The sequence below is a fragment of the Solanum verrucosum genome, unplaced genomic scaffold, assembly GCF_900185275.1.
Source record: "Solanum verrucosum unplaced genomic scaffold, falcon-dt-bn FXZP01000261.1, whole genome shotgun sequence".
Classification (NCBI taxonomy): Eukaryota; Viridiplantae; Streptophyta; class Magnoliopsida; order Solanales; family Solanaceae; genus Solanum; species Solanum verrucosum.
In genome coordinates, this window is record NW_026019969.1 from 10,273,999 (window position 1) to 10,301,104 (window position 27,106).

The window sequence follows — 27,106 nt, forward strand, 5'->3', positions numbered from 1 at the left end:
CAACTGCGTAGACTCTATAATGTTGAGTCAACTACAAAATGGAGAATGATTGCGACCTCCAACTTTCATAAAAAATCTCGAGATCGAGCTCTGATAATATAAAGAAAAAAAATTCCTTAGAGCGTTTACTCCATAATAAAAATCAAAGTAATCGGATGATGAATTTTCATTAGTGAAAGAAATGAAATTTTAATAAATTTGGATAGCAAATTCCACTAGAGACCTAATCAAGGTCAAGAATTTTGGCGTCACCCATACGTTTGGAAGATTATAGCATGTCCTACTTTGTGACTTATTACGTCCAAAAGTTGATGAAATTAAAATAATTATGGACTTTTGTCATAGTTTTTGTGCTCATGGAATCTGGCATTTATTTATAATTTAATGATTTTATTTTATTCTATTTTAAAGCTCACGTCAAAACATTACTTAAGGAAATTATCAATTTCATTCAAAAGCTAAAGGATATATTGTTAGCTCACGTTACTTAAGAAGGGGCAGTGGAATTTATCCTCAATAAACACCAATGGTTTTTACTTATCGTTAATTATTACACTTAAGGAAAAAAAAAATTGGCCAGAATTTGGCCTAATATACATACAATATCTATTAACCATCATTAATTGCAATAGATATTTACGTAGCACATGTAAATTAATATTTTCCCCATCATAGTTAATGATTAATTAAATCTTAATAAATGTTAATAATATCGAGGGCGAGACATATATAATTACACGTTTATTGAGTGGTTGTATAATGTATGAACATTCAAAATAATTATGGTTCTTTGAATTTGTTTAATTTGTCTACCTAATAGCCAGACGAACATCATCACGCACGTGCGCTACTTGTTTAAAGTGAATGGCCAGAGAGAAAGAGAAAACAATACTATGTTTTAGGACCTAATCATCAAATTAACTTTATGCATTATCAATGCGGTGTAGCAGATGAAACTGCTCCTCCATTAATTAGATGTTTTGAGTTGGAATTCTACGTATGAATTATTATTTTTTGACATGAAGTGCTTTCCTCTGACTGAGGTCCTATACGATACGAATCTGAATTAGTTAGACTTCAATGCGGATAATCGAACCGTATGAAAGAAAAATAATAATTAACTTTATACAAATGGACAAATAATAAATGGTGGAATCCACCGTTACTTTAACTACTCCTTTCCCTGATTTATCTTTTTATTTTATCTGTTCTAAGTAGTATAACTATTTTCTTAATTCCCTTGTTAATATTTTAAATTATCTTATTAAAAATATACTTAAACTTTGCTTTATTGGTCTAAGAAAAATTTAAATGTCTAAGGGGAATAATTAACTTTTTTTTCTTTTTTACCCTCCCTAGAAGCTCCCCCTTTGCTCCATTGCTGACTTGAACTCGCAACCTTCGGGTTGGAAGTGAGGGGTGCTTACCATCCGAGCAACTCCCTCTCGTCGTTAATTAACTTTGTGTTCACTTTACCTTCTTTTTAAAAAAATTATTAAACCTCAACTTTCTTTTAGTTCAAACCACATGAGACACCTAAAACTGGAACTTTGTCCTACAAAAAGATTATAAAATATGCTAATTAAGGTGGAGTAATAATTAATGTAAATAATTAATTAATATGAAATTTGTCCCACCAAAATAAATATAACTAATTGATATGGACCGAATATAATGCGGCTGTTATTTACATTTGAGTTTTCACATCACATGTTGAGTTAAATTAAGTAAGTGATTGGTCATGTCACATGTGATTTAAAGCTAAAATTTGAAGTTTTAATTTGTCTCTTTGGAGACATTTGATAAAAATAGAATGATACAGAAAAAATAAGGTATGATCCTCACGCAAGGATGAAACACATAAATAATTTGAAATTAGTGTTTGTATATGAAATTTGAACAAAACTTCAGTTTTAAATTTAAATCTCAGCTTCTCTAAAAAGTAAAATTTCAATTCCAAGTTTGTAATTATTATTTTTTTAAATGTAAACTTGACGCATAAGTTTATATTTTGGAATCTATAATTTTAAATTTTACGAAAGAAAGAAAATTGATGCTCAATGTGGAGAAATTGTATGTAACCATGTGAGAGAGTTATATTACAGAATAATTAGTTACTACTATTGTTAACTTACTGAAATAATATTTTTTTCTCATAAGTATGCCTATTTAAAAGTTTGTAATAACATATAACTATAAATATTTATTTATAAATAAAAATACGGAGATGTGTGATTTATTAATACGATTCCTTGAGATGTTATCTTGTTTATGAACCATGATATATGTTCATATTGTAAAATTGTGAAAATTAGAAAAGTTTTAATAATTCTCATAAATTATGAAATTTTAATGTTTATGAGATTTTTTTTAACTTTTGAGATTCAAATTATATGTCAAAAAAAATAAATAAATCAATATCAAATCATGATTTAAAATCAGGACCAAACTAACATTTAGGGCTTACCAGATAAATTTATTTGTCTTATCATTCATTTTTAACGGGTTATTAACTTAAGTTATTTTAATATGCTCAATTCAATTTAATACGTTCGTTTGACACACCTAATTTAATCGCATTATAAGAAAAATATTTACACTATTATGGAGCCTTCAAAATTGTCCAATTTGCAAGTCTCCAATTTTGACTATTATAATAACTTTAAAAACATGTTGATTTAGCAAAGTTGTTAATGTGTTGAAACACAAGGGGTCTTTGGAAAATGGCTTCTCATCAAGCTTTATTGAATAGTCACATTTTATGTATTAATGTAAATACCCTTTTCTACAACATAATTATTTTAGCACTCTACTTTATGAAGCATTTGTTCTTCAAAGTCTTTACAAAATAAAAACCATAGAGAAACACACATGCCTAACTTCCCCTCCTTTTATAAAGGAAAGTATAAAATGATTTGTCCCCTAATTTTGGCTTTGCTTACTTTTAATACAAATCTAAATAAGATCTATTAAAAAAAAAATCTAAAAATAACAACAAGATGTAGATATGGAATGTGACTAGGAATAATCGGTAGGGTAATTTTGATGCAATAAGTTAAGCAACTAATTCCGATCCATTTCGTCAATAATAATAACAGAAAAAATGGATAAGAACAAAAAATACTCCTATCAACTTATAAAAGCTCTTAACATTATCTTCTATCTCAAATATCCATTAACTTTTAAAAAAATATATTCAAATATGCTCCTCGCATTTTGGACATGTCGTCATAAAATTAGTCATACATAATTAGTAGCGAATACAATTATTTAAAGTAATTAGATAAATTTCTGAACTTAAAACATGTCCAAATATACTTCTAAGTTCTAACAATAAAAAAAAGTTTGAATATGCTCCTCGCATCAACGATACTAAAAGTCATGTATGAATAACTTTTTTAAAGAAATGTCTTCAAATTAAAAACATTATTTATCATAAAACGGAAGATGTAATAAAATAAAATAAAAAGAGGCACTAGTGTTGATATGGAATATGAGTTGGAAAAAATAAGTAGGGTAATTTTTCCACAAATGAAAACAAAGACATTAAAAATTAGTTTGAAATAAGGGGAAAGTGTGAGTCACACGAACAAAGCTGCTTTCCAAATACTATTCATCCACTATTGTTTTGGCCCTACACATTGGGCGTGCGTCTTTGACCCAACATCCCCTTTTAGCCTATCAGCCACAACAATATAGTAAAAAAAATATATCAATAATTTATTTCCTAATTAATAATTTTTTCCACAAATCTTTTTCTAACTTCAACCTCAACAACAGCAATAATAATAACACATCAATATAATTTTGTAAGTGAAATATGAAGAGAGTAGAGCATACGAAGAATCACAGATCTTATTCCTACCTTAAAAGGTAAAATAATTATGTTTGATAGACCAACAACTCAAAAAATCTAACTTTAACCTCAATAAACTTGTTATTTTAAATTTCAGCTTCAAATTTTGTGCAAAAATGTTCTGAAGAACTCTTTATATCCAAATATAAGTAAATAAACATAGAAAATAAAATTCATAAAGGGGATTTTTTATTTTTTTTGACGTAGGTGAATTTGGAAAAGAAACTAACTTATTGAGTTTGTAGTTAGTTGTCAGTTTAGTACTTTAATCAATCCATTTTACTTGTCATTTTTTTTAATATCTTCAAAATATAATATTAAATAAAAGAATATTTTGACTATTTACTTTTGATAACAATTTAATATTATTATTTCTTTACCACATTAATTTCTCTTAATATTTATTAAATACAAATAAGTATAAAAACTATAATACTTGATTATATCTGGATTTTTTTAAAATAATAATTATTTTGAATCAATATTATTTTTAATAAGTCTAACACTAAATGAATCCAAGGTAGTAGCAATAGTATTTGTAAGCCTCATGTAATAAGCAAATCATCATCAGCTTGTAAAGTTGATTTTAAGATGTACACGTTTGCTCTAATCAAGTAAAACACAAATTATACCTAAATCTGTTTGATTGGATTTATACTAAAAAAAATAAAAATAAAAAATTCGACACATAGGTAGGTTAATATATATGACAATTGACAAGTAACAAAGATTGACTTTATTTCTATTACTGCAACAATAACAATAGTAACAATATATTTAATATAACTTTTACAAAGAGGACATGAAAAATGAGACATGAAGAAGGTTGGATGTATATAAGCTTTATCTTTATAGAATATATATATTGTTTATATATGATAGATCCCGGTAAAAAGAAATTTCTGAAATAAGATTAGCTGAAAGTTGTCAAATCGGTTGAAAGAATTGAAAGGAATGCTAGAAAATGAGTTTCAAAGCTTTAACTTCCACATTCAATAGTCAGAAGAAGCGCGGATGGCACCAGTCCTGATTGGTTGTTTTGAAGTGAAGGGTTTTTTCCTACTAATATGTACAAATATGTGGCCTTAGTATTGTATTAGAAAAAGAATTAGCAGAGGTACGTGCGAAGTCTTCAATGAATACCGGAGAGTAAAAATATTATGACAACATAATATCAAGATACACGTTGAAGAATAAGAGACTATACAAATACTATTGTGCATCTCCTCTTCACTTTGAATTTTTACAACCCCTTAACTACTTGGCTAAACCTTCCATTTGTGCCAACATGAATCAATACTTGTATATATATTTATTAAGTCAAAATTTGACTTCTATATACAATGTAATTTTTCGACAAATGGATGTCAAGCGACACCTCTTAGTAAAGGGTGACTCTGTCCCGGTTGACAACACGTTCTTATTTTACATAGCCCAAAAGCGAACCTCCTTCTCACCCACCGACTCCAATACGATGTTCAATATATTCACAAATCTCCCTCATTTTCTTGAATTATTGATAAAAAAAAATACATGGGAAGATAATTTCTCTATTCAACCTCCCGACTTCAATTACAAACTCTTAGGGGTCGTTTGGTAGAAAAATAAATAATGCAGGGATTAGTAGTGCAGAGATTAGTAATGCAAGATGTATTTTTTTATCAAATGTTTGGTTCATTGCTTCTGACCTCATCTTGTGTTTGAATTAAAACTCTACAAAAAGCTTCTTCCAATTATACCCTTACATTATTATGAGATTTTCTATTTTATGTAATAGGTCAAGATAGATAATTGCCGGACAATATTATATTTTTATGGCCTTCTAACTAGCTAGGAGAAGAACAATTTTGTTGTCATGTTTGCTATTTTCTCACTCGAATTGTTTGAGTGTAAACCATTACAATTAGAAACCACATATAAACCAACAAATAATATATTCAATTAAGATCACAAACGTCATGTGGTGATATATTTGCATTTTCAATTAGAAAATGTTAAACAACTCACATTTTAAATATTGTGTTGATATGTATTGCATTTATTTATTAACAAACAACTCTCTCTAAATAATAAAATTTGTAAGCTAATTTATTTAAATAAATTTACTAGTACAAATATAAAACATAAAATCAAGAAATAAATAAAATGATTTGAGGGATATTTTTGTCTTTACATAAACAATCCATGGTATTAAATCCAATGTATTACTAATACCACCACATAGAAGGTAATAGTAATACCTCCTATAATACCATGTAGGGTGTATAACTAATCCATGGATTAGTTATACTTAAGCCCAAAGATTCTACCAAACATAGTACTAAATAATACCATACATAATACATGGACTATTTCTCCTAATACCTCCTACCAAACGACCCCTTACTTCTCGGTCTAACTTGGACTAATCCCTTAGCAGGCAAGAAATTCCTACTAACCAGAAAGTAAGTTTCCACTCACTACCAAAGTGCTGTCGCACCTCTACTATTTTCGGCATAACAAAGTTTTAGTCTTTACAAGGGCACGATCGACTTTCGAATCTCCCTCAATTTTTTTAATTATTAACCCAAATTTTTTGAAGAATTGACTTTGCTACAATAATTAAATGACTAGGGGTGAGAGTTGTACATTTTTTTCTCTCTCCCTATACAAATAAGAAATAAGAAAATAACTTTCTATTGAGTCTAAAGTTCAAGCAATTTTAAATAGTTTTCAAATAGAAAAACATGTCAATAGTTTTGAAATATCCGAGTGGGTCAAAATTTACCAACTGAAATAAAGAAATGCATAAAAATGTTAACCGAAACAGCACTAATTAAGTACACCATTTTATTTCCTAAATAGAATAGACAACTGTGAAAGCACAACCTTTGACCAAACATCTCTCTCTGCCTCTGCAACGACGACTACTACTACTACTACTACCATTCTTCACCTTAAACCGTGGAATTTTACTATGTACTACTCTTTATTCCATAAGTTTCAACTTTGACAAAATCCATAACTACAGTTTCAATCTCTGTGATTTATCCAATTCTCCAAGAAAATTGAAAAAAATCGTTTCTTGATCCCTTTTGCTTTTGTTATACTGTTTTCTGCTACTTCTGGGATTTCAGATTTGAAAACTTCCATTTTCTTGGATTGGGGTTTTGATTATTAAAGATGTGGAGTTAGTATGTGAAGATTGTAATGAGGAAAATCTAGGTTTTTAGCAAGTGGGGTTGTGGTGAAGGGATTAGGTGGGATGATGGATCAATGGGTCTTGGGGATCTTGGGTTCTGCTTCAGTTTTTCTTTGCTTAATTGGGCTGTTACTGGTTCCTGTATATGGTAACACTGAAGGTCTGTTCTTGAACTTTACATTTTTAGTTTGGTTGCTTTCTATTAAGTTGAAAGATGTTGACTCTTTCTGTTCCTAATTTGCTTTTTCTTTGCTTGAATGATTGACTGTTTAACAATTGAACCTAAATGGGTAAATTCATTGCATTAAACAGTTGAACTGTAGTTAACTAATACTATTGGGAGCTTAATTTGGTTAATCATTGTGTGTTGGGGATGTTGGGGGATGGTGGCAGAAAAAGATCAGTTTGAGTATAACTAATGCCAGGAAAGTAGCTATTTAATGTTCTTACCAATAAAGAGGTTAATTTTAGTAAAGAAACAGCTTTAAGAAAGTGCTGAACTATTACTGATTACAGTATTAGTTTACTAAGGAGGTGTGTGGACAAGATAATTACTGATTGTTAATCACTTCATGTAAGACAGGTGATGCGTTGAATGCGCTGAAGACAACTTTGGCTGATCCTAACAATGTTTTACAGAGTTGGGATCCAACCCTTGTCAATCCTTGTACTTGGTTTCATGTGACCTGCAACAGTGAGAATAGCGTAACTAGAGTGTAAGCTACTGAAAACCTAGGTTTCTCCCTGATGTTTCATGCTACGGGGTTCATTTACAAATTTTAGCTCCATTTGTCTTACATGCAGTGATCTTGGAAATGCAAATTTGTCGGGTCAACTCGTTCCACAGCTTGGTCAACTCTCTAATTTGCAATACTTGTAAGTTACCTTTTGTGATAATTGAACTGGCTTTTTGTTTTCGTTAACTTTTAGTTTTATTAGTAAATTGTCACTATACGAATGTTGTCATATATGTATCTACATACCTATGTTAAGTCACTAATGTTTGTGTACCCTGAATTGGTTGTGGTTGGATAAGGTCAAAATAATCCTAATTAGGTGCCTAGAAAATTAAAGTTAGTGCATAGCTGTTATTAGGAACCAGCAAATCTATTCACAGATCATGAATCACTCTCACTCAAGGACTGGAAATATGAAAATTGAAAGAGTTAATTTCTTCTTCATTGAATTTTCACCAGCAGCGTTTAATTATATTCAATCCTGACAATCCTTATGTTCTATTCTTCTGGTTGAGAAATTATGATATGGTAAGTCGCATTTCCTATTATGTTACTGATGCTTTATGTGCATTGAGTGGATACAATAAGATACATTGTCTCTTGTATGCTTAGATTATTGAACTTGTCAGCGAACTTCAGTTTGCTCCACTGACATGATACCAAACCTCAAATTAAACAAAAATGTTCATCTTGTTTTTCTAGAGGTATACCGTTTCTAGTGGATATACCTACATATTCCCTTAATCCAAGATGATGTACTTCTCCTTTTAATATGTCCAAATCTACACGGTACTTCCTCCTTAAATGGCAAAGTTTGCAACATTCAATAATTGAGTTACTGCATTGATAGTCCCAATTTCCATATATTTTTACTATTTAGTCCAAGCACTGGGAAGGAGTGGATTTATTTGACAGGAGACAGACGTTCTATTTGTCATGTTTAATTTATGCACTATTAGGCTATGGGTTTCTGGTATTAGTAATTTACATTTTTTCCAAATTCTCATGCCGAAATGAACCATTTCTTTAATATTTTTTTTAAATGATGGTTGTGTCCATGTTAGCTTGTGTGCACCTCGACTATTCCACCGGGTGCCTGTTACCTCCCACCAACACATGAACCGGTTAACTCTGTCTACCAAGGCTTAGGCAAATAGCAGATGGGAAGAATTCACCTAATGTATTTTGTCATCACTTGATTTGAACCCGAGTCATTTCTTTAACTTTTTTGGGCTTATTTTATGTGAGTTAATTCATAAGAAATGTGCCGTGATTGTGCTTTGACTTTCACAGTGGTTAAATTAATTTTAGTTTGGGAAAAGGGACAAATATACCCCCGAACTTTCGAAAATGGTATGTCAATACCCTCCGTCATACTTTTCGTTCATGAGTGCCCTCGCCGTCCAATAACTAGTGCACATTTTCCCCTCTCACTAACGGAAGACTCATTTTGTACACGTGGCGCAATCCTACGCCTCAACCCGAATTGACCAAATATTTAACTCAAATTTTAATTACCCGTTTAACCCGCCCCATTACCCATTTAACAAAATATCTACAAACCTAAAGAAAAAGCCCCATTTACTTTATCTCTTCTTCTTCCTCAAGGTTGCCGCCGTCATTGCCATCCCCCCCCCCCCCCCCCCCCCCCCCCCCCCCCCCCCCCTTCTTCTTTCATCTTTCCATGTACTCTTTCAATCATCTACTTGAAGATTTAAACAAAAGAGAAAACAATGGATTTAACTTTTCTACGCAATATTTTCTTATTATAAAAAATTATTTGACAAATAGAACTTTGGAGGCAAGCATATTGGGAAGAATATTGTGTTTGATATGGACATGAGTGTTGAAGATTTTTTAGCCCTCTTTTACGGGTTTTACCTCCTTAAGCTGTCAATAAAAGAAATCAATTCGGAAATAAATGGCCTTCTATTTGAATTAGATCATCCTCTGAAAATTCAAACTAGATCTGAATCTAGAAGGTTCTGAAACGAATTACATTTTTAAGTTCCAATTAAGAAGGAAAAAAGTTTTTTATTTTAGAAATTTCTGTTGTAAAATACAATTTTCATTCAAATCTGAACATTGTTCAACCCCACAATCCCAAAAACACTGATACAGATTCAGAATTCAACACATTGAGGGTTCTCAAACATGAACATCAAACTTCAACCTGAAAAATTCCAATCAAATTATGCAATAAGCCTCGAAATTATCTTTAATTTCTGCAAAGAAAAAAACAAAAGCCATGAAAGGAAAATGGGATTCTGAGGTAATACAGCTTATGTTTCTTACCTAAATGGAAACAAAGTTCTGGAAACAAAGTTTCTGGAATCTTCTTCTTCTTAAGCTAAAATCAAAAAGCAAATTCAAATCTTCAATCCCAAAACCTCGATTCAGATTCAGATTCAGATTTCAACACATGTTTGAGATTTCTACGTAGGGTTCTTGAACATGAACATCAAATTCCAATGTGGGTAATGGGTGTATCGGTGGGTTAAATGGGTAATGGGGCGGGTTAAACGGGTAATTGAAATTTGAGTTAAATATTTGGTCAATTCGGGTTGAGGTGTAGGATTGTGCCACGTGTACAAAATGAGTCTTCCGTTAGTGAGAGGGGCAAATGTGCACTAGTTATTGGACGGCGAGGGCACTCATGAACGAAAAGTATGACGGAGGGTATTGACATACCATTTTCGAAAGTTTGGGGGTATATTTGTCCCTTTTCCCTTTTAGTTTCTTGTGCACTTTTGAATTGATGGGCCGATGAGAGTGGATCATAAAAAACTCTCTGCTTCAGTTTAATCCGATCTTAACAAATACATATGCTGGTGATTCCTTTGAACATAAAATACTTGAAACCTTCTACATATAGCTTCATTTCTTGCTTGCTAAGTTGACAGTTGATTATACTACTCTCAAATTAGTTCAGAGACCTCTATGTTTTGTATATCATGCTGATAATCATATCTATAGATTGGAAAAGCAGTATTATGTGGAATAGCTTAGAAGTTGTATGGGTTCCTTTCAAATTGCAATAAGATTTGACTCGAATTATTTTTGTTCGAAGTAGCAAGATGAGTGAGTGGAGATGCTGTAAGCAGTAACGAAATACTATTTCCATGGACAGAATCCCTCTGCCGCAGATGTTCCCATTGACAATTTAAACACATTTTGAACCTCCTTTTCTTTTCTCTCAAAAGGTGTAGCTTGTGGATGCACTTATTAATTTTTAATGTGCTACATAGCTATGTGATGACTAATGTATAGCCCCTTAATTTTTACAGATTGTGTGGTCTGTAAGTTTTAGAACTGATTTGCTTACGACCTCTTTTTCCTAATTGCAGGGAGCTTTATAGTAATAATATAAGTGGAAGAATTCCTTATGAACTGGGGAATTTGACGAATTTGGTGAGCTTGGATCTTTACCTGAACAAGTTAGTTGGTCCAATCCCCGACACTTTGGGCAAGCTTCAGAAACTACGTTTCCTGTATGGGTTACACATCCTTTTTCCTCTTCTATATGTTTGTTTTTCTTTTTCTTTTGCTTGGCTGAATAGTTTCTTAAGCCATGAGCTTTTATTTTCTGAACATTTTGCTTAGTCAAGAAAGGCCACCTTCTATTTTAGAACATGTTAGTGGCTCTGTACTCTGTAGTACTATTTCTCTTGTTTAGTTATTTGGAAATAGGGATAGACTTTGCTCCTTATTGGCCAAGTGGCAGACATGAAGATAAAAACATTTCAAACACCTGGAGTATCATTACCAATGAGACAGCATCATAATTTTCTCTGTGGCTTAAATTATTCATAAAGAGAGAGAGAGGAAGAGGAGGCGGAAGAAGAAAACCTGAAGCAGCTCATAGAAGTACCCAAAGTTGGTGTCTTAGGGTGTCCAAAGTGCAGGACATGCATATCTGAAAATTCAAAAAATATACAGGAAGTTAGACTCACACATGCTCAATGTGTGTCCAACACCAGTACTTGACAATGAAATTTGTCCATCATCCTTGGCAGTCATCGTTCCTATTTCCCTTATATAGGCTTGCAAAAGGCCAGGTGGATTTGAGTGGTTGATAAAATTGTGGTTGCTGCTCTCTATAAAGGCTCATTGGCGTGCTGCTGAACAGGATAAAAAATTTACATGCTATTCTTGTTATTTCCCGAAGCTCTGAAAACTAGATACTTCTGATGATCATATATATGAACATAAATCTCAACCTGCTAACAGCGTCAAGAAGCTTTCTTAGATATTGGGCATGAATTTTGTAGCATCTTCTAATACTACTATTTCTTCTTCATTAGTCAAGTATTTACTACAATGTACACATGGACTGATTAATTAGCCGAGTTCTGTCTGTTTAAGCTTGATCAAACTTTTTTTTTCTTATTGTTATTGTTTTCTTTTTGCTAAATTGAAGGAGGCTTAACAATAACAGTTTGACTGGGCAAATTCCGATGCTTTTAACCACAGTCATTTCACTTCAAGTGCTGTAAGTATAAAGCTGGCACTTTTTTATCATGTGGTTTTTTTCGCCATCAGTATTTTCTAATTCTTAGGTACTAATGTTCATTCCTCGCAATGCAGTGATTTGTCAAACAATAATTTAACAGGACCTATTCCAGTCAATGGTTCCTTCTCGCTTTTTACTCCTATCAGGTCTGTGAAAAGCACTAGTTTATATTTTAAGTTCTGTCACTGGAATCATGATAATGAAATTCTTACATCTGAATATATTTCAGTTTTGCTAATAATCCATTGGATACTCCTCGGGCTTCTCCACCTCCACCTATTTCTCCAACACCCACTTCTTCAGGTTTGTTAAAGTAATTTATGTTTTATGGGTTAAGGCACTGCGCCCCCCGCCCAAAGGAAGAAGGCAAAAGGGCTGACTGTTTTAGGGGAAGAGATTTGCACATTATAATGAGTTTTAGTAGTGTATGTGAGATAAATTTTACAGGTGATTTTGGGGTTATCTACTGTTTGATAGGTTTGAATAAATAGATTAAACTTACAAGTGATATTGAAGAGTGGATAGAAGTGTCCTACATCAGGAAATGCAACTGTATGCATTGGATATTGTGACTCTAAAAGGACCCAAACTTCAGAATTTATTGTCATACATTCTCTCAATTCTTTCCCCATGTGTCTTATTTCTCACATGGTATCGGAGCTTTGGTGAAAAATTAGTTTCAGTGCATTTACCAGCAACACGCGGGAGAAAAATCTCCTTGCTGTGCAATTCTCATTGACCATGAATGCTGTCAAAATGTATCCTTGCCATCTCTGACTACTGTACATAAATCAACACCACCAAAAGGCCGAATAACAAACAAGTACCTGTTGTTATGAATCAACTGAAGGATCTTTACCTATTTCTGCATCTTTTCTATTTTGTTAGCGCTTTAGCTTTACAACATAGTCCTCTGTGCGAGTGTAAATGGTGAAACTACCATATCCCTTTTCTCAATTTTTTTTGAACTACTTGTGTTAAGTTTTTGTCATCCATCAAAAAAAAGGGAATTAAAACTTAAATTTTGAAATTCCTAGGTGTGGGAAACAGTGCAACCGGGGCGATTGCTGGCGGTGTTGCTGCAGGGGCTGCTCTTCTGTTTGCAGCTCCTGCAATTTTGCTTGCCTGGTGGCGCCGAAGGAAACCGGAAGACCACTTCTTTGATGTTCCAGGTGGGAAGCCTCAATCAAACACCTGAATTAGTTTTTTGTTTTCAAATTTAATTTTAATTAAATGAGTTCTTGCAATTTTACATTCTTTTGCAGCTGAGGAGGATCCAGAAGTTCATCTTGGACAACTCAAGAGGTTCTCCTTGCGCGAATTACAAGTTGCAACTGACAGTTTTAGCAACAAAAATATACTTGGAAGAGGAGGATTTGGCAAGGTTTACAAGGGCAGGTTGGCTGATGGCACTTTAGTTGCTGTTAAAAGATTAAAAGAGGAGCGTACTCAAGGCGGGGAGTTACAGTTTCAGACAGAAGTTGAAATGATTAGTATGGCCGTGCATCGAAATCTACTTCGTTTATGGGGCTTTTGCATGACTGCAACTGAACGGTTGCTTGTTTATCCATACATGGCGAATGGAAGTGTTGCTTCACGATTAAGAGGTATCTCTTAGTCTTGAATTTTCCATCCTTCTTTTTCTTTGCTCCATTGAGTCGAAACACATCAGATCAAGCACTTGAAAAAGCTGAAAAATGATAACAACGTTTTTTTTGAACTTTTAAGTTATGGTCTGGTAATATAAGTTATCTGGAAAAGTTACTGCAGATGTGTACATCATTGTGTAAACTTGGCATTATTGGATATTGTCGTGGTTGTATTAGGAGTTAGTTTGTTATAGTTAGAATATTCAATCCCGTAGTTAGAAGTTGTTGTTCTTTGTGATTTTACCCGTGGTCTATCAAGCAATTTCAAGAGCGTTGCTATCCTTGATGTCCTACCAAATATTAAGATTTCCGTTCAAGTTTTATGTTCTGAATTCATAGTGTCAGATATGGAAAGTAATCTTCATTTATGCATGAACCGCATATATCAATTAATTAAATTGCGTTCAAGCTAAAATGGGAACTTGAACCAGTTTACTTGACATCTTGAACTTGTCCTTACAGTAATTTTTTTTTCTTGTAGAGCGGCCAGAGTCAGATCCACCACTTGGTTGGCCAATAAGGAAGTGTATAGCACTTGGATCTGCAAGAGGCCTTGCTTATTTGCATGATCATTGCGACCCTAAGATCATCCACCGTGATGTCAAAGCTGCAAATATATTGTTGGATGAGGAGTATGAAGCAGTTGTTGGGGATTTTGGGTTAGCCAAACTCATGGACTACAAGGATACTCATGTTACTACTGCTGTACGTGGTACAATTGGGCATATCGCCCCGGAGTATTTATCCACGGGTAAATCTTCAGAGAAAACTGATGTGTTTGGCTACGGAGTTATGCTTCTAGAGATCATAACTGGGCAAAGGGCGTTTGATCTTGCTCGACTTGCAAATGATGATGATGTCATGTTGCTAGATTGGGTAAGGATTTACTAACCTACATGGTCTAGTTATTCTACTTCTAGCTGATGTCTTTTTCTCTTTTCTTTATACGTTGAAACTTTATACTACTTACAATTGCTAGTTTTTGTCATGCAACTGACTTCAAACATGGAAGTGAGCACGGGTGAGAAGATCCCACTTTCCTGCATGCATCTCCCTATAAGCAGAACTCTATCATTGCTGTACTCAACATGATGAAAAGCTGATTTGTAGACCCACTACAAATTAGGACTGGCGAATAAGACACTGTCATGTCCCTTCTCTTCCCCTGCCTTTTCCTTTAATATCCCCAATCCCGTTCCTGTTCTGTTATCCCTTCCCTACCCCCGTATGTAACCCACATCCCATAATCTCGTTTTGTATCCTCATCCATCAATGAGAAATCTCAGCTTCATCTCATCTCCCTCACTCTTTTGCACATATTACACACACCCATAGCTCTCTTTGTTCTTTACTCAAGTCTCAGGGCTGCAGTTCTGTTTAAAGTAAAAAGTTTTATATTGACCATTAAAAAAATTTAATAATAATAAAAAATTGTTAGCTCTAGTAGGTTTTGCATTGCAGTTTGGCATGTATGATTTCTGTAATCTTTGATACTACATCATACGAAACATCCAAATTTCCAAAATAATTTGATTCCTGGGACTTGTATTTGTGCACATTCTTCGTGTAATCTTTTTGTTTCTCTTTCTAGAACTTAACCATCTTGCAAAAACATTTGTTGCATTAGCTGTATGGTCAGGGTGGATCACTTTCATTATCGTTTAGTAGCAGATTGTTCTGGAATTGCTTTTTAGTGTTAAAATCTTTTTCCCTTTGGTTAGCAAAAACACTCATATAGCATATTGCTATATCAGAAGATTTAGATACTTTTTCCCTGCCATATTGACTGTCGCCTTCCGTGCAGATAAAACTACATCTCTTTTTTTTTTCCTTTGTATGGAATTGCTAGGCTATTTCTCTGTATTTGCATCAGAGAGTAGGTGAGATAGAGAATACACTTTACGAGAGGGGACTTCTTTGGGAGGATCCTCTAGAAAGGGAACCCACCCTTTAGGACTTGGGAGTGCAGAAGATGGTCAATTCTTTCACTATGGTTGAAGTATAGAAAATTGAAAGACAAGTGGCTATCCGAACTTGGAAAGTAAATAAAGTGGCTATCTGAACTTGGAAATTCAATATGGTTCAAATATGAGCACACAGAATCAGGAGCCTCATGCTCTCTGATTTTCTGTCTTTTCAGTCTCCCTATAGGGCTGCTTATCAAAAATCTCAACAGCTTCTATGGTGAATGCTTTGTTATTTTAGTGATGAAATTAATTATTTGCTGACATGATGAGGAAAGTCCGCATGCACTGTGATTTCTTTTTAAAAAATGGCACTCATGTGAAAAAAATGGTTATGTACCATATTTGACCTCAAAAATTGTGTTAAAATTTCAGGTAAAGGGACTTCTTAAGGACGAGAAGTATGAAACATTAGTAGATGCAGATCTTCAGGGTAATTACAATGAAGAAGAGGTGAAACAGCTTATTCAGGTAGCTCTACTCTGCACACAGAGCTCTCCTATGGAACGTCCAAAGATGTCGGAAGTGGTCAGAATGCTTGAAGGTGATGGCCTTGCTGAGAGGTGGGAAGAATGGCAGAAGGAAGAGATGTTCCGTCAAGACTTCAACCATGCTCACCATCCTCACACTGATTGGATTATTGCAGACTCCACTTATAATCTACGACCCGATGAGTTATCAGGACCAAGATGATCTTTCAGCTATTCTGCCAGCAGCACATATAGGACTCTTTTAAGGGAAATCCTTTGTATTTGTAATAGCCAATTTTCATCTTTGTGCATATTCTTTTTCATATTCTCTTTTTCATTTTTTAAGATTATATTGTATGTCAGGAATTTTGATGACATCTGAATGTCTATAGTTTACTCTGGGTCAATTAAAGGTTTGAATGTGGAAGTTAATCCACAGCAAGAATGGCTGTGGAAGCACAAATGTAATATTTCCTTATGGATGTATCAGATAGTGATTGTTTGTTCGGCAAATAAACACACAACTTTACCTCTATCAATATTTCCTCATCCTAGTGGTTATGCCATCATTCAAGTAACTCACGACGATTGACAAAAACAGTAATTCATTCACCATATTAACATCCAATCGTAAATTCAGGTTTTTTGTTTTTTAATAGGCAAATGATAAATCAAGTACCTAATGGATCAACTTTGTTGACCACAAACATGTACTAATCTATTTCCTCTTCCATCAGACATGCACAGGGAGTCCTCCGGAAACAGCCTCTCTACCTCCACGAGGTAGTGGTAAGGTCTGCGTACACTCTACCCTCCCCAGACCCCACTTAGTGGGATTTCACTGGGTATGTTGTTGTATCAGACATGCACAGGGATCTCACAACATACTTTAGCCAAATTTTATTATATATGTAATAAAAATGTTTGGAGGTCGCAATATACAGTGTTGCTGTTTCCTCAAGACTCAAGCTTCAAGTAAAAAAACTAACTGGTTGTATTAACTGAGGGGAAAAAACAGAAAGGCAATATCAAAACAAGGGGGAATAGCAACCTTGTGTGACATAACTATACATCTAGGATTTGGCAGCTAACCAGCTCTGCAGTTCCACCACTTCTCAAAGCAACAACTCTCCACATATTCGCTTCAGATCCTAAAACCGGTTCTGGAACTTCGTGCAAGTTTTTTTGTGAAGAGTTTGCTGAGGTTGATGGAGAAGGAGTTGAATGATTTTGCCTATCAGCCTGCATGACCATGATATTGTGATTTGCATCTTTAGTGATCACATGGAGCTTTCCAAGAAAACCAGCAAGAAGATAAGGAGACTCTGAATTGTCATTAATAGGTATATCTCCTTCAATCACCTTCCAAGTGTCATCTTGATGATCATAAACTTTTATTCTAGCACTATCTAGAGTACTAGAAGGATCCAACGCATACAACTCTCCTTCAACAGTGACACTCAACTTTGTTCCAGCCTGCCTAGCAGGCCAGCCATCTCCCATGCCAAGTGGCATATCAATCCATGCATTTGTTTCGGGATCATATACTTCTCCTCCAACATCAACAAAAAAAGGCCAGCAATACAAACTTTGAGGAACATATAGTTTACCCCGATAAGATGTCATCCCTGTAGCTATAGGCTTGAGTAGATCAGCTAGAAAAGCAGTGGGTAGCATCTGAGCTTTTGAAAATGGCATGCTTGGGATTTCAGACCAGATACCAGTATGCGGATTAAATACTTCTGCAGATTGAAGGGGAGTAAGTCCCCCACGATCCCGAGTAACACCTCCTACTACATAAAGTTTTCCATTCAAGACACCTGTCTTGCAATAAGCTCTTGCAGTAGACATGGGACTTACTTCATTCCAGGCATTTACAATGGGGTCATACCGCCAGACAGATCTCATGGCTGCAGCTCTGAAGAATCCCCCAAGGGCATAGAGGCATCCATCAACAGCTCCAATAGCACAACCACAAAATGGAACTTGATCCAGAGCATTTCTCCTTCCAAGCCAACCCCTTATGGCATCAGCAATTCTTATACTTGAACCTGTCATGTTCCATGCCCGAATTCCAGATAAACCACTTCTAGGTTCATCATTGACCGCAATTGCGGGCATTGGTGGCAACTTTTGCCATCTCACGGAGATCGGATCAAAAGCATACCACAAAAACTTATCACCTTCAGTCTTTGTCAAAAGATAGAGCCACACTTCTGTTGTTCCAAGTTTTTTTCTACACCTATAAAGTTCTGGACTCATAATAGCAGCTTTCCAGCTAGGCGAAACTAATTTTGCATTTAAGTGGTGTATTCTAGGAAGTCTGGCGAGGATTTGAATAGATATTTCATCAGGCAGACTTGGAATTAATCGTGGGCTATGCTCCCAGAAGCTATCTGATGTCCTTTGTCTCTTGCATGATGCACTTTGGGAGCCCTCGATGAGATCCCCCACATTAGAGTTGTGGTTACTCCGACTCAATATGCCACCCATTAGTCTTTCCCCTTTTATGCTGCAACCTTGATAATCTGCACCCACCAATTCAGTGCATGCCTTTTACTAAACTTCCCCAAACCCATAAAATCCAGCTAGCAACACACCAATTCAGTGCATACCTCCTACTAAAAATCCGCAAAACCATAAAATTTAAAGAAATTCAGCTAGCATCATAAAGGGGGAAAAAGAAAGAGAGAAAAAGATCAACTGAGACTCAATTCAAACTAGGCCAACTGAAAAGTAATTAATTGGAATAACAAGACGATCTCCTAATCACAGGTTACAACTTACAATACATACAAGCAGATGAATTGCAAGAAATTGAAATTTCAACATGAAACAACACAAATCTTCACTGATAACACAGCAAAACGGGGAAAATTACTAGCATAACATATACTCATCAAATCATCAACAAATTCCTCCAGATTTTTCACAGCTACCCAACAAACAAAAAAGGTACCTAAACAGGTAAAAACCTCAAAATTGAATATTTCACAATAGAATCCCCCAAAAGCCCCATAACACCCAAATTGAAAAGGGGTTTAAGGATCCTATCCATACATCAAAACCCACAAAGGAAATCTGAAAATTCCATAAGAAAGAACTGTTACCTATTCAAAGATGAAGAAAAAGTTAAAGGAGAAAACTCATCATTTGGGCTTTGCCGATGAGCTTTGAAAGAGGGGGTGGGGTGGGGTTGGGGGTGAGGGGGGTGGGTTACAAGACTATACGGTCCCGAAGGAAAGGAAGTCTCAAAATTGTTACCTTTTCTGTCTTCTACTGCCATTGCTTCATTGGCTCTGTAATAGAGACAACGCTTGTGGTAGTGCTGTTAGCCTGTGACACTCTCTAATTAGTACAAGAAATAAGACTAAAGAAAAAAAAATAAAAAATTCATATGATGTTTTCCTTTTTTCACCCTATATCCGTTGTTTATATTTAAGTTGGAATTCGATAAAATTCAAATTCGTGGTAATACGATTTCAAACAAAGATGACTCAATTAGTTTACTTAAAGATGACTGCATTGCATTCAATTTGCTCTTCCACCAAGGCTGTTTTATATTAACTACTGCTAATTGTATATAATATAAATAAGGGAAAATAGTCTAAAAAATACTTTAAATTTGATCGAAATTGATGTTACGATACCAAATTTTATGGATGACCTTTTATCTCATGCACTATTTAATAGTGTATTTAAAAGGTATATATGTGCCCACGTGGACACGTTATTTATAATTATGCAATATTTATGATATCCACGTGGACATATATATACCTTTAAAATATACTATTAAATAGTGTAGGGGGTAAAAGGTCATTTCCAAAGTTTGATATCATGACTGCAATTTCAGTTAAAGTTTAAATATATTTCAGACATTTTTCCATATAAATAAATAAAAAATCACTACTAAGTATAAATATTTTCCACAAAGGTGAAGGTAGAATTAAAGAAAACTGTACGAAAAAGACTTGTGGGTAGACTTTTAGTTTGTCACGCATTTAAATTAACCTCAAAATATCATTTGCAATTTGCTTCTTGGAAGAAACTTTACGTTTTCTTTTTTTATTAAGCTGTTTATTGTAGAACTTTGCATTATATTTAAGAAAAGAATCCTTAAAGTTGTTAAAGTTTTACTATTAATATATATAAAAATATAAACAAAGAAGAAGAAAACATGTAACAAAATCAAGAAAAAAACAAAGATGGATTACTGGTTTGGCCGTCCACGTAATTTATATTAACCTACCTTTTGTTAAACAATTATTTGCGTCTTAATTTAGTATTAATAAATCGTTACTTTCAATATTTGCAATATCTATATATTGTAGTTCTAGAAGTACTATAGATGAATAATGCTCCTTTGGTGCTGTTCGTCATTAATTAGTATAATGTAATGAAAATGACATACCTTATTATTACTTTAATATGACATAAAAATCTTAAGTATATGACTAATTAATATTCAACGTGTTATATAATGACCTCAACTCTTTACTCTATAGACACTTTTTCAAAACAAACATGTATATCTCTTAAATTTTAGGTTATTTTCGACCAAACTTTTACATTTGACTCCACATATTTACCTAATCAAATGTAGCATTTTTAAAAAAATATTAATAATCATGGTATCTGGTTTAATTTAGGTATACTTTGACTTATTTCACAAACACATGTACCATCTTCCACCATCAATATAGATTAAATAGGTTTGTTTATCAAGACAAAACAAATAAGAAGAAATCACATAGTATTTAATTTAAATTTAATGTGACATTTTGCTCACAAACTTCTTTTTTTTTAATCTTTTAAAATGAGAAATTTTAAATTAGAACTTAAAATAAGACAAACAAATTTTAAAAAAAATCTTGTAATTAATGACTTTTGCACCTCTAAAAGCAAGGCAAATAATATTATATCGTTCATGGCATACAAATCGTTTGTAAAGTAGCATAAATTCTTTGAGTAAAATACCAATATCACCTATATATAGCCAACAGTAACACACACAAAAAAAAAAGGCTTAATCATAGATTTGCCATTTTGTCAAAGGAAAAAGGATTAAAAACATTCCTCTACCATATATAATAACTTTGAAAAATAGGATTATTTATAACTTATAAGCTTACCACTAAAAATAATCTCAAAATTGTATTTAGTTTTGACGGAGCTTCAATTTGAAATATCGTGTAGTAACATTAATATGATCACAAGTAGAAGGGTGAATTTGAATTATTTTTCCTCAAAACATCTTCACACGTGAAATTTATTTGGTCTATACTAAAGTTTTGTTAAATTTAGCTTGTGTTTGGATATATGCTATGGAGATATAATTTTAAATTAATATTTAGATACGTAATTTGTGATCATCGTTTAAAATTCAAATTATCTATAAAGCATATAAAATCGTGATTTCAAAACTTTTTAAAATGTAAAGCTTGACCCATAAAATTATACTCTCTCTATCCATTTTTATTTGTCATGTTGCGCTTTTTGAAAGTCAATTTGATTAATTTTTAAAGTTAAATAGATTACATTAATTTGACATTTTAAACAAAAAAATTAGATATTCAAAAACTATATGAAAAATACTATAAATTGCAATTTTTTGCATATTAATATGATGAAAAAATACATCATAAAATATTAATTAAATTTTTTATAGTTTGATTCTAAAAAAAGAAATTATGACAATTAAAAGTGGACGAATGCACTAGTATTTTGTTAAAAAAATATGATCAACTATTTTAAATTTTATAAAATAATATCATGCTCGGAAGTAAAAAAAATTGTTCATACCGTACAAATAGTCCCTTTCTGTTTTTTTTTCTCCACTCATCTACCAGTAAAAGAATTTCCCATAATTTTCATCCCGCGTAATTTCTTTTCGAAAGCTTTGATTCCCAGATTTTGATGCAGATTGAGGAGGAGGAGAGTCCCAGCTAGGAGATGGAGGTTGTTGAGAGGTGTACCTTAGGCTTGCTTAGTGGTACCTAGCCGTTATGTTGGTTAGATTGTTGTCCTCTTTTTGCTTTTGCCCTTAAGTTATGCTATTTATACTTTGGACCCCATAATTGTTAGAAAGGTCCCTATCTAGTCCTTTTACTTTTTCTGCAGAAATAGTACTGTATGTTCCTTATCTCTTAAGGAGGAGGATAGTGAGTCATCTAGGGTTAAGGTACTATATATTGTAATGTTCTTCTTGTTAACATTACCAATGAAATATACCCTAGCCGTAATTAGCTAGTTTCAGCTTAACTTCTTCTTTTTATTTTTCATTGTTAGTTACTGTTCCATTGCTAAGTCCCAATTCTTCTATTCTGCATCATTTGGTATCAGAGCACTTTCTTGAGCTCTGTGGTATCTAGTTATGGGTTCTGAGATGAATGACATCAAATCCATGTTTGAGAGGATGACAATAGAGATTGCTAACCTTACTGTTAGACAAACTCAATGGGAAAACCAACATGAGAAGGCCTTTGGTGAACTTAAAGAATCTTTGGATGAAGTGAGAAGGTTTGATAGAGGAAAGAGTGTTGAGGGTCAAGATGGCAGTGGGGTGATTTACACTCCCTCTGGGAATCTAATGACATGGGTACCTCCCCCTGCAGGGAGACCAACTATGCCTCCTTACACCCCAGCAGGATATCCTTTAGGAGTAAACTTCATGCCCCAAAATTCTGCTAACATGGGTCAGAATTCTCATCCCCTTCCAACTGGCCAAGCACCGGTGGGAACACAAGGAGGTGATGGTGCTACAGGACCATCTATGCAGACCAATCATCACCATGGTGGTCTAACTATGACAAGAATGACAAAGCTGGAGTTCCCTCGTTTTAATGGTACTAACTTGAGAGCTTGGTTGTGCAAGGTGGAGCAGTTTTTTTCCTTAGATGAGATAGATTACAGTCAAAGGGTTAAAGTGGCTTCCATTCATTTTGATGACATAGCCATTGAGTGGCATTTGGCTTACATTAGAAGCAGGAACCACTTTCCCTTCCTTCTTGGGAGGAATATGTATATGCATTGATGGATAGGTTTGGAGCTGAGTATGCAGACCCCATGTCTGAGTTAAAGTTGGTTCTACTTCCAGAATATGCAATCAGTGCCTTTATCACTGGGCTGAAACCAGAGATAGGGTTCACTGTAAAGAACCATAGGCCTTATTCATTACCCCAGGCATACCAACTGGCAAGAAACACTGAAGCTCAGGTGAACGCCCAACTCAGGTTGGCTAAATCTTCGATGTACAGTGGAGGATCTAGCCAAAACAAGGGAGCATTCCTTGGGGTTAGTAACATGAGAGTCACTAATAGGAAAGAGTATCAGTCCCCAAAGAGGGATCACAGTGTGAGCCTCAATAGAAGCAACACCAGGAGACTCACTCCAGCTGAGATGAGTGAAAAAAGACAGAAGGGCCTCTGCTTCTTTTGTGATGAGAAGTTTGTCCCTGGTCACAAATGTAATGCTGCTAAACAACTGTACTTACTAGAGGTATGTGATGAAGAAGAACCAGAAGAGGAGCCTGAACCAGATGTCCAAGAGGTACTTGAAGTGGAAGCTGAAGGTGTGGAAAAGTGTAAGATCTCCATTCATGCCTTGAATGGAATTCCGGGATTTCACACACTTAGGGTGGTGGGGTACAGTGAAAAAAGACCCCTTAATATTCTCATAGTTCCCGGTAGCACTCACAACTTCATTGATGAAGAAGTAGCCAGACAGTTAGAGCTTGAGGTGCTAATGGTCAGACCTCAGTCCATCAATGTTGCAGATGGGGGCAACAGACAGACCACTGAGATGTGCAAGGGTCTTCCCTGGATGATGCAAGGGACCACCTTTGTGGATAACTTCTTATTGCTTCCTTTGAGATCTTGTGATATGATCTTAGGGGTGCAGTGGTTGTTACCCTTGGGAGACCTGCAACTGAACTTCCGAAAACTCACATTGGCATTTATGTACCAAGGTCAGAAGGTGCAGTTGCAGGGAAATAAGAAGAATACCAGGATGGTTAATGCCAAGAAGTTGGAAAAAATGACTCAAAATGGTGGACAATTGTTCATGATTAGAGTCTTGCCCACAGAAGACTCAACAGTAGAAACAGAAACAACAAGAGAAATACACCCTGGAATTATAGCATTGACTGAGGAGTTCCATCTGTTATTTAGTGAACCGAAATAACTTCCTCCTTCCAGGTCCACTTTTGATCACAGGATTCCATTGCAAAAGGATAGTAACCCAGTGAACAATAGACCTTACAGGTATTCCTCAAGGCAAAAGGACATCATTGAACAACTAGTCCAAGAAATGCTTGACCAAGGCATAGTACAACCAAGTTGTAGCCCTTATGCCTCACCTGTGGTGCTAGTGGGAAAGAAGGATGGCTCTTGGAGATTGTGTGTGGATTACAGGGCATTGAACAAGGTCACCATCAAGGACAAGTTTCCTATTCCTATCATTGAGGAATTGTTGGATGAGTTGGGGGGTTCAAGGGTTTATACTAAGCTGGACTTAAGGTCAGGCAATCACCAGATAAGAATGGCCCAAGCAGATGTGCAGAAGACTGCCTTCAGGACACACTCAGGTCACTTTGAATACCTAGTGATGCCCTTTGGTCTCACAAATGCTCCCTCTAGCTTCCAGGGACTCATGAACCATGTATTTAAGGACCATCTCAGGAAATTCATCTTAGTTTTCTTTGATGACATCCTTGTCTATAGTCAGAACATGGAGGAGCATCTACAACACTTGAGAGTTGTCTTTGACTTGTTGATCAAACACCAGCTCTTAGTCAGGAAAAGCAAATGTTCTTTTGGATCTTCTAAGGTGGAATACCTAGGACAATTCATTTCTGTTGAAGGTGTGGCCACTGATCCTAAGAAGATTGTTGTTGTTCAAGAATGGCCAACTCCTAAATCTGTGAAAGAGTTGAGGGGATTCTTGGGGTTGGCTGGTTACTACAGAAGATTTATAAGAAGGTACGGTTGGATAAACAAGCCCCTGACTGATCTTCTTAAGAAGGAAGAGTTTGTCTGGAATGACAAGGCAACAATGGCTTTCAACCAACTCAAGAGAGCTTTGATAAGTGCACATGTACTCAGCTTGCCTAGCAGCACACTACAGTTTGTAGTGGAGACTGATGCCTGTGACACTGGAATTGGGGTAGTCTTGATGCAAGAAGGGCATCCTCTAGCTTATCTAAGCAAGGGACTAGCACCTAGGCATCAAAATTTGTCTGTGTATGACAAGGAATTACTAGCTTTGGTCCTGGCAGTAACCAAATGGTCCCAATATCTTTTAGGGAGACAATTTGTAGTAAGAACAGACCAGAAGGCCCTAAAGTTTTTACTAGATCAGAAGTTACACACAGGTACACAGATGAAATGGATAGCCAAACTAATGCAATTTGACTTCCAAATTGAATACAAGAAGGGAAGAGAGAATAAGGCTGTTGATTCTCTCTCCAGGGTGCCAGCAGCACATTTATTCTTGCTGTCTATTATCCCTGTGGAAATTAACCTTTTCCATAGGATCAAGACCAGCTGGGAGGGAGATGATAAGTTGAAGGAAGTCATCCAAAAGATAATAGATCAAGGAAAGGGCCAAAAAGGGTTTACTTATTACAATCAGCAACTCAGAAGGTATGGTAAGATAGTGGTAGGCCAAGATGAGCAACTCAAGCAAGACATAATGCAGATTTGGCATAATAGAACCAGTAATGGTCACTCAGGAATGGAAAACACATATAGGAGAATATCCCAACTATTCTACTGGAAGAATTTGAGAGATGATATTAACCAGTATGTTAGAAGTTGTTCCATATGCCAAATGAGCAAGTATGATGCTGCAGCATCACCAGGCCTCATGCAGCCACTAGTTATTCCTACATCAGCTTGGTCCAACATTAGCATGGACTTCATTGAGGGCCTTCCAAAGTCAAAAGGAAAAACTACCATCATGGTAGTAGTTGATAGGCTGACTAAAAGCAGTCATTTCATAGCTTTAAGCCACCCTGATACAGCTGCTATTGTTGCACAAGCCTTCCTGGATCAGGTCTTCAAACTTCATGGCATGCCTGAGAACATAATGAGTGACAGGGATCCCATATTCATCAGTAGGTTTTGGCAAGAGCTATTCTTAGCACATGGAGCCACCTTGAGCACTTTAACTGCTTACCATCCTCAAACTGATGGTCAGACTGAAGTGTTAAACAGGACTCTTGAGACCTACCTTAGATGTTATTGTAGTGACAACCAAAAAGATTGGTCCCTTTATTTGCCCATGGCAGAATGGTGGTACAACACCACATTCCACTCTGCTATCCAGACCACTCCATATGAAGCATTATATGGGCAGCCCCCACCCATAAATTTGCCCTACATGGCTGGTGACTCTATTGATGAAGAAGTAGATAGAAGTCTGGTCACCAGGGAGCTCAAGACCCAATTACTCAGATTTCATTTGCATAGAGCTCAACAAAGAATGCAATCTTTGGCCAATAAAGGGAGAAGTGACAGGCAATTACAGGTTGGAGATTGGGTCTATCTCAAAATACAACCGTATAGACAGACCACTGTGTCTAACCAGTCATTCACCAAGCTATCAGCCAAGTTTTATGGTCCTTATCAAGTGATTCAAAAGGTGGGGCCAGTAGCTTACAAGCTCTTCTTACCTCCTCAAATATCTATCCACCCCACGTTCCATGTCTCTCAGCTGAAGCTATGTCATGAAGT

At 35.1% G+C, this 27,106-nt stretch overlaps 2 protein-coding genes and 1 non-coding gene across 5 annotated transcripts; 2 read left to right on the top strand and 1 right to left on the bottom strand.

Annotated features, from left to right (window-relative positions):
- Nucleotides 1-1,783: 1,783 nt before the first annotated feature.
- LOC125816933 (U6 spliceosomal RNA) lies at nt 1,784-1,886 on the top strand. Its single transcript, XR_007442256.1, has one exon. It is a non-coding gene; the product is annotated as a U6 spliceosomal RNA (small nuclear RNA).
- A 5,104-nt stretch (nt 1,887-6,990) lies between these two features.
- LOC125816516 (BRASSINOSTEROID INSENSITIVE 1-associated receptor kinase 1-like) lies at nt 6,991-16,865 on the top strand. Its single transcript, XM_049496128.1, has 11 exons — nt 6,991-7,197; nt 7,621-7,753; nt 7,842-7,913; nt 11,122-11,265; nt 12,195-12,266; nt 12,362-12,433; nt 12,517-12,590; nt 13,325-13,459; nt 13,553-13,894; nt 14,418-14,812; nt 16,276-16,865. The coding sequence occupies exons 1-11, from the start codon at nt 7,101-7,103 to the stop codon at nt 16,591-16,593; spliced, it is 1,854 nt and encodes a 617-aa protein (XP_049352085.1). The 5' UTR covers nt 6,991-7,100; the 3' UTR covers nt 16,594-16,865.
- A 384-nt stretch (nt 16,866-17,249) lies between these two features.
- Nucleotides 17,250-19,693, bottom strand: LOC125816521 (F-box/kelch-repeat protein At1g22040). 3 transcript variants are annotated; one of them, XM_049496134.1, is made up of 2 exons: nt 19,635-19,693; nt 17,250-18,991 (listed from the first exon to the last, which is right to left on the bottom strand). In XM_049496134.1, the coding sequence occupies exon 2, from the start codon at nt 18,861-18,863 to the stop codon at nt 17,436-17,438; it is 1,428 nt and encodes a 475-aa protein (XP_049352091.1). In that variant the 5' UTR covers nt 18,864-18,991; nt 19,635-19,693; the 3' UTR covers nt 17,250-17,435. The 3 variants fall into 3 exon arrangements, with proteins under 3 accessions (XP_049352091.1, XP_049352090.1, XP_049352092.1); XM_049496133.1 differs by lacking the exon at nt 19,635-19,693 and adding an exon at nt 19,481-19,623; XM_049496135.1 differs by lacking the exon at nt 19,635-19,693 and adding an exon at nt 19,481-19,549 and having other exon boundaries at nt 17,250-18,988.
- Between the last annotated feature and the right edge of the window lie 7,413 nt (nt 19,694-27,106).

Bases quoted from the DNA above. Each gene is read 5' to 3' on its own strand.
- LOC125816516 (XM_049496128.1), top strand. From the start codon at position 7,101: ATGATGGATCAATGGGTCTTGGGGATCTTGGGTTCTGCTTCAGTTTTT. The intron at 12,267-12,361 runs GTAAGTATAAAG...CTCGCAATGCAG, and splicing joins GTCATTTCACTTCAAGTGCT to TGATTTGTCAAACAATAATT. The intron at 13,895-14,417 runs GTATCTCTTAGT...TTTTTCTTGTAG, and splicing joins TGTTGCTTCACGATTAAGAG to AGCGGCCAGAGTCAGATCCA.
- LOC125816521 (XM_049496134.1), bottom strand. From the start codon at position 18,863: ATGGGTGGCATATTGAGTCGGAGTAACCACAACTCTAATGTGGGGGAT.